The 8002-nt window shown below is 44.5% G+C and overlaps 1 protein-coding gene across 1 annotated transcript in view; it reads left to right on the top strand.

Annotated features, from left to right (window-relative positions):
- The window catches only part of LOC135514093 (protein patched homolog 1-like), a 31931-nt gene extending 25416 nt beyond the window's left edge, over nucleotides 1-6515 (top strand). Inside the window, exons 18-20 of the mRNA XM_064937292.1 lie at nucleotides 2985-3354; nucleotides 3488-4013; nucleotides 4199-6515. Of these exons, the coding sequence (XP_064793364.1) occupies nucleotides 2985-3354; nucleotides 3488-4013; nucleotides 4199-4233 (931 nt within the window). The 3' untranslated portion in view covers nucleotides 4234-6515. The remainder of the gene's footprint in view (nucleotides 1-2984; nucleotides 3355-3487; nucleotides 4014-4198) is intronic.
- Nucleotides 6516-8002: the final 1487 nt, after the last annotated feature.

Below are 8002 nucleotides of genomic sequence, written 5' to 3'. Positions count from 1 at the left end.
ACCCTCACAGGAACAACAAATGGAGAAAACATCAAGGGTGTGGAACAGCTGCTCATAAACATGGACATGTTCTACTACCCACTGAGGGGTGGTGACTCGCACACACCACACATATGAGTACAGACACACACACACACAGATGCAAACATGAGCACACACACACACACACACACACACACACACACACACACACACACACACACACACACACACACACACACACACACACACACACACACACACACACACACATACATAAACGCAAACATGAGCACAGACACACACACACACACACACACACACACACATACCATTCTCATAAGGAATCTGTAAACTTTCCAATCATCTGGCTGAAAACATTTCTGCCCAAATAGGCCACAATAAAAAAAGCCTGGGTTTGAGCTGGTCAGTGGTACCCCTACCAGTAGTCACCACCACCACCTCCAACCACCCCCCACCACCACCCTCACCCCAACCAAGGCTTCTGGCTTCTGTTGGAGGGTTCTTTTTCACTGCTAAAATGCTTCAGTGGAAAAAAGCAAATAGCAATGTTTTTCAGCTGAATCTGGCCTCAGCTGGAACCAAACCACAGCCTTGAGAGCAGCCTCAAACAGGCCCATGACATAAAAATTGCTTACTGAGAAAGCAGGGCAGCACATTGAAAATATAAATACGTTCAGGGTGGCTTTTTGGCAGAAACGCTCCAAGCATTCCCATTCTGTTTTTGTCAAGCGACATGGAGGAACTGGAAAGGATCATTTTTCCACCAAAAAGGGAGAGAAGGAAAAAAAAGAGGAGAGGAGGAAGGACAAGAACAACAGGGTGGGAATAGAGAGTTGTTAGAAGGAGGAGGGTGGGTGGGTGGTTCTAGGAGAGTGGTGGAGCTTGGGAGGTTGGTTGGAGAGCTAACTGTGTGCGTTGTGGCGGTGGGCTAGCAGGCAGCAAGAGGAGGGCATTCACACTAGGAGGTCCTGTTTAGATGTAGCAGAGCAGAGCCGTCCCTCTCACTGGGGAGTAGCATAAATACGTTGTTGTAAACATCTCCTGGCGGTGGTACGCTGAATAAATAGGCCAGCAAGCTCAGCTGCCCCTATCCAAAGAAGCCAGCCCTTCCAACCCCCGACTCCAAATGGAAAAGATTACAGTTTCTATAAACAACTGAATTCCTAACACTGTCTTCTTTGGAGGGAACGTGGATGGTTAAGGGTCTCTTTTTTAACCCTTGAATAAATCAAGCTCCACTTTCGGAATGTTGACGCAGTAAAATAAACACGGTACTTTTTTCCTTGACTTTTCACGGACGCAGGAGAGTCATAGTGACTGGCTGTATCTAACGAATGGTAACGAGAGGTGAACACTGATGGGGGTTCCTGTTTCATCTGGTTTTCTGCTCTTCCTTAGGGCATGTGTGTTTTCATTTGAAACTACTTTCACGGGCAGAAGAAGTGACCAGTCACATTTGTGCCTCTTTTTGAAGTGAGGCATGGTCATGGCTGAGAAGAATGAACTGAAATGTTTGGTGAAGTATTGAGAGTGGAAGAGTAAATGGGAAGGCACAAGGGGAGGTGCACATGAGGTGCAGAGAAAATACGCTCAATACCAAACTTAAAAGTGACCTTCCCTTCTGAGGTGTGACACCAACAAAGCCGGAGTGGTAGATTTAGGCGGGGATGAATGAAAGTTCCAGAATGCTATTATCCTTGTTCTTGGTTTTCATGATCCACTCTATTTTTCTTACTTAAGTCTGGACCGCAGTTAAAAGAGCCGAGCCCTCTGTTTTCTGTTAGCGTTTAAGTGGAGTCCTCTCTAATTTTCTCATACACTCTTTCTTGTGGCAACCGCAGCCCTTCCTCAGAGCACAGAGAGGCTCACAGAGACCCAGGCAACCTCACAGCTCTGTGGCCCATTACAGAGCACCCTTCACCACGCAATCATTTAGGGCAGAGCTAGGAACCACAACAGCTCCATACAACTCCAAGAGAGACAAAGAGAAGGCTCTTAACAGTACTACGAGCATCAAAGGATGTTTTAGTTGGAGCATGTTGAGAGTCTGATTTACCCCCTGCCCTTAACACACAAACACACATTTTCTTCCAGAGCAGCTTCCCATCCACTCCGGTTCCCTTCAGATACTAGACAGAGTATACAGTTCCCTCTCTGTTCTCATCACGAAGGGACACTGACTGTATATACACTACATGTATTTCTACTACCAATTGTGGCCCACTCCACACACTAACCAACAGTAGTAGTGTTCAATATAAAAGACGATAGTAGTAGTAGTAGTAGCGCTGAGTGAGACTCATCCACCCAACAGGCCTTTGTTTATCTCTCTCATGTAGTGTCTGTGAGGTGTGAGGTGATGTGGCTGACATAGGCAGGCAGGAGGAGCAGGCAGGCTTCACTGGCCAGCCCAGTATAAACACAGAGGTGCCTTGCCCTCGCCACGGTGAAATTGGAGCTCATTGACTTCAGATATTAAGTTGTTGAAGGGAAAATTACATTAGCGGCAGCAGCAGCTCGGAGGCCAGAAGAGGGACACTTCTTCTCCCCAGCCTGCAGTGAGACAGGGAGGGGAGGGAGGGCCCTGGTGTTTCTGACGTGTAGGATCTGCTGGCTAATGTAAACACATATTTTCAGGAAGTGGCAGTGCTGTGGTGATAGATGAGGGCTCCCAGACGGAGAAGATGGAGCCCAGGAATTTTCTTCCAACTTGTCAAGTTGCCAGTAGTAGAGAGGGACGGACAGAGGGAGAGAGGAAATGCAGGGGAAGGGAGGGAAAGAGAAGGAAATGGGGCCAAACATAGGGCTTGAGAGAGGGTGGTCTGATTCTACCCCCCCCCAGCTCTACAGTGTCCTCCCTTCCAGTGTGTCCTCGTGTCGCCTGTTTACTAATGTGCTGGTGTGTGCTGGTGGCTCCACTTATTCCCATTCAGAAGGAGCCTTGGTGACTAAATGTTCTCTCTGTGTTGGTTGTGTTCCAGGTACTTCTTTGCGGTATTGGCTATCCTGACCGTGCTGGGGATCCTGAATGGACTGGTGCTGCTTCCCGTGCTGCTCTCCCTCATGGGCCCCCCCCCGGAGGTCACCCCGTCCGACAACGGCAGCTGCCTGTCGCCGGAGCCCCTCTCCCCTCCCATGACCCACCACGGCTACTACGCGGGACACGGCCCACTCAGCCCGCGACAACAGGCCTTCTCAGAGTCCTCCGAGTCAGAGTGCTACTCTGAAACGACTACCACGTCAGGGATAGGGGAGGAGTACAAGTACGGTGACCGCAGTCCTTACATCACCCCTCCTACCTCCCACATACTGCTGGAGGCCAGCAAGAACCCCAGCTTCCCCAAGCTCACGGTATGAAAGCACCCCAGTATTAGTTGCTACTTCATACATAATACAGCCCAAATACAGTTAGATGTGCAATACATTGTCATTAACAATGAATATCATGATTCTAATCATGTCTGTTATTGTTCTGCTCTTCCAGGTGGTGAAACCGTTCCAAGGGAACCAATCTGTAACTGCTCAGAAAGAACTCTTAAATGAATCTTCTCCGAATGTGGTTAACTCAGTCAGCTCTCATCTCAAGCAGTGGGATAACAAACATGATTACAATTCTGACCAGGGACCCAGAAGGCAACATTTACCCAGTGACAGGACCCAAGGTCCTGGGAGGACTAATCACTGTGGTCCCAGGTCTCAGACACACAAAGGGCCTCATCAGAACAGGACTAAGATGCCGGCCTATAATGGCGGTACCGTGCCCAGTAGTGCTGTTACTACCATGGTTACGGCCACGGCCTCGGTGACTGTGGCGGTGCACCCCAGCGTGCCGGGGGCCTACCAGGGTTACATGCATGAGGGCTACGAGGACAGTGAATCAGACTGTTTTGAGGACACTAAGAGGACTTCACAATCTTGTGGGAAAGCTCCCCAATCTTCCAAGCGTGAATCCTTGGAGCTTCAAGACCTGGAATCTGTACAGAACCACTATCAGGCAAACCAGGCACAAGGTGAGTCTAACACTGAAACTTAAACACACTTTGACATACTTGGACTTTCATTTTATGGTAGATCAACATTATGCTATATTAGAATATTTACACATTAACATTCTGTACATATGCTGTCTGTGAATATGACTGGTGTTCAACAATGGTTCTCACACTTTTCTTTCTTCCTTGCTCTTGTGTTCCAGGTGGCCCATGGATCCAGGCAGCCAAAGATTGCTAGACACCCTGCTACCCCACCCTGCCCCTATGTCTGGAATCCTTCTCTGGCTGCCTCCGATACCCAGCCCGTTCTCTTTGATTTGTACATAGACCTCACACAGACAAGAGGATTTATTTGTAAAGATATTAAAAAAAGGTCTTGTTTTAAGAATATATAAATATATGAGTATATATTTTAATACTAAAAAGAGGGAATCAACTATTTAAAAGAGTACTGTATAACTTGGCTATTCTCTTGTGTAGACTCAGATATATAAGATGATCGGGGGGGGGGGGGGGTCCTGTATAGATTTTGAAGATGCTATATGTAAAACAGTTCAGTCAGGGGTTATTAAGATATTAGGTTGTTGAAAATACAAGGCCAGTGTTTGTTTTTTTGCTGCTACACTTCAAAAAATGGAAATAATTTGCAGTACCCCCCTCCCCCGATCTAAGTTGAGAATTAACTTGAGATATTCTAGATGTTCTTACACTGAGAGTGGAGGGTGCCTTATTGATTAAGCTCCGTAACACACACACACACACACACACACACTAGCTATGATCTATTCAGATGATCCATTGTTGATCATTGATTGCACTGTACAAATACAAACAAGCTCAGTAAATCTTTTCTTCCTCTTCTACCAATAACAACCATTGTGTCTTCACAACACCTACCCTCTTGGAATTCATAAGCACAGTATATATATTCAAAGTTGGATGTAAATATGATATCTGTCCTGTTTGTTTGAGAGCATCATTTCATACCTTTTTTTTCACGTTTAGAATCCCCTGATATGTACAAGACGTGTCTTCATTTACTGGTGTGATGATATGATGCAAATACTATTAGCAAAACAATAGCATATTCTCCTTTGGTTTCTTCCATAATGCACAGGCTGCTCATCCAGAATAAAGCCCGTGTTCAGACAGTAAATTAATATATTACCATGTATTGGTCCATTTCAATCACCTGTAGCTCTGTATGTCTGTATGCAGTCAGCAACTTGACTTGGTGTCACTTTCAAGTTTCTTGAGCGTCGTTCATTGTGTCCCAGCTCACTGGCATGTTGCATTATGATCGTTGTCTCATTGTTATTTTGCAGTCTACATGTTTTATTACTTGAAGGAGCTATGAGAAGAGTTGTTTTTCTTTCCTGGGGTTATCTAAGCTGTACATTGGGTAAGGCTAATTTTGTCATCCCCCTCGTCCTCCTACTCAACTGGGGTCTAAGGGGTCATATTTGACTAATGCTGGTTGTTTACCCAATTTTATTCTGAAAGGGAATTTATATCAAATGCAAAGGGAGGTTTTTTTTTCTTTTAAATGTTTTGGCTGCTTTAGGTTTGTGGTAGACATTATTTCAACCCTGTGCAATTGTTGACTAGGTAGTGCATTTTGTGCAGAAAACTACTCCAAGAACCACTTACTGTCTCGCTCTCTCTTTCTCTCTCTCTCTCTCTCTCTCTCTCTCGCTCTCTCACGTCGTTGTATCTCACATGCAAGCCAGCATTTCTGTGATTTTGTTTTTGTTTAATTTGTACGCTTGTATTATGGACAAAGTTCAGTCGTTCAGTATTGGTCACATCACTGCCAATGTAAATGCAGGGAAATGTAATAGATTTAAGTGGCAGCTTGGGTTTCTTTGGTACATAGAGTTATGAAAGAAAAATCAAGTAGCTACTGTGCATTCTGGAAGTAAACAACAATATAATAAGAGAACAACCGACATTCATTCACTGCTTCAATACAGAAATACCTGAGTGTGTAAGTTATATGAGTGGTAGGGTGGGGGTTCGTTCAAATGTGTGTCATGCCATATAAATTATTTATATAAAATTTTATTTTTGTAGTTTGTACAGATGTTAGTCACTAGACTGAAGTTCTATTTTTAAAGAGTAAATATATATTATATATAATTATATCTATTGTTACAGATTTGTTTTTTGTTGTTTTTGTTTGTTTGGTTGCTATTATTTTTGTGAGGGGTGGGAGAGCGGGGGGGAGTGGGAGGGAGTTGTCCACAATGAGTAGAGGGGGTTTCAGACAGACCCTGTTTTGTTTTTGTTTTTTGGAGAGAAGGGTACACTTGAAGGATGAAGGAGAGGTGTGGCAGACACTGTCCACCATGTTACGTTTCCTTACCTTTCCTTCTTCATTTAATGATTTGAAGTTGTACTCTTTTTGTCGATGTCTAAAACACTGTGACTTCCGAAAACTATGCTCAAGAAAACCCTTGTGTGACCATTATTTTCCCTCACCTTCTATAGGAATTTAACTAACAAAATAAATTCAAATGAAAAAAAATCCTGTCCGTTTCAATGTGTCTTTTCTCAGTCAACTTAGTCTGTTATGGTTTTTCTGTTAGCTTCTATTAGCAAATGTCAACAACTTAATGCCTCCCTAGGTCATCTTACAATTCTTAGACTTCCTGCTTCATTGTTACGACTCCAACACCACTGTCTCCCACAGGCCCACCTGTGTAGATGAAAGCTCTATGCTGTAAAGTCCTGTACTTCCCACAACAACGTCTCAGTTGTCAGCTACCTTGGGCCTGTCTGAATCTGATATGTCTGGGACTTCTGAAGTTACCGTCGTGCCCCTAGAGCCTTGGGAGAGGGAAGGTGGGTGAGAGGAAGGCTCCTTCAGTATTAAGTACACCGTGCATTACCTTCCTCAACATATTATACTGTGAAAGGAGCTTCAAAATGCTAGGATTTAGTCAAAATGAAGCATATAATAAGCACTATTTTATTCCAGAGAAAAGTCCAAAATTCTTACAACGTCTACGTAAAAGCACATGTATTACCAATACGTTACAGTCATCATTTCAGATAGAGGAATCAATGTGAAAGTGGTTATTCAAAGAGAGTGTATTGTCTACTTTATATTTCCCATAATAGTTTCTATTTTAAAAAGTAGTTGAAAAAGTAGCCGTCACTATTTACAGCTGCACAGAGGTGCTGGCGACCATGAAGTGGCAGAAGATGTTGATTTCTGACCTCTATTGGTCAGCGTATTGTTTGCTGAACTCCGTGGAGTGCTTAGGACTGTGCGACTGCACCGCACCATCTGGTTAACCTCAAATTGTGGTTTACAATTCTCCTCCAAACAGTGTCCAGACAGTCTGAAACCTACAGGGCTCTTCTGTCTCCAACCCAGGATTCACTCTCTCTCACCCTCACAAATGTAGTTTAATTGAGACAATGCTTACAATATGCATGGCTGGATGCATTTAGAAGGAAGCAGTAACACTCCATACTAGGGGATAAAAGCAAAACGTCCAGTTTTCGATGGCATTGGTTCAGTCAAGTTAATTTAGGTCCATTTTTTCAAACAACTAGAAAGCCACGTTTTTTTTTTGGGGGGGGGGTGATGGCACTGGAGGTCTAAGGGACAAGTTTCACAGCCCACAGAGTTTGGTCCTGACATAGTTTTAACTGCTTCTTCCTGTGGACCTCCGTGACGTAATGTATGGTTTCAACAGTAAGCATCAGGCTGATGGTGGGAGTTGATATGGCACTGCTCATTCATGCCTGCTCCCTGCCTGGCACAGCTCTGACTGCATAGGCACTGAAGCCAAGAATCAGACTGAGTGGCACTTTGGGCAGCAGCAAAATCATGGGGGAGCTCTATTCTGTGAACAGTTCTCTCTCTTTATCCCTCCCGCTTCTATGAACTTTATCAAGACAGATTAGTGTTGAAGTTTGAAAAGGGGGTGGAAGGGATGGATAGCGTGGGGGAGAAGCATGTGTGTGTGTGTGTGTGTGGGGAGAGGGGGAGTGAA

The sequence above is a fragment of the Oncorhynchus masou genome, chromosome 3 (assembly GCF_036934945.1).
Source record: "Oncorhynchus masou masou isolate Uvic2021 chromosome 3, UVic_Omas_1.1, whole genome shotgun sequence".
NCBI lineage: Eukaryota > Metazoa > Chordata > Actinopteri > Salmoniformes > Salmonidae > Oncorhynchus > Oncorhynchus masou.
This window is presented reverse-complemented; position numbering and strand designations above follow the sequence as displayed.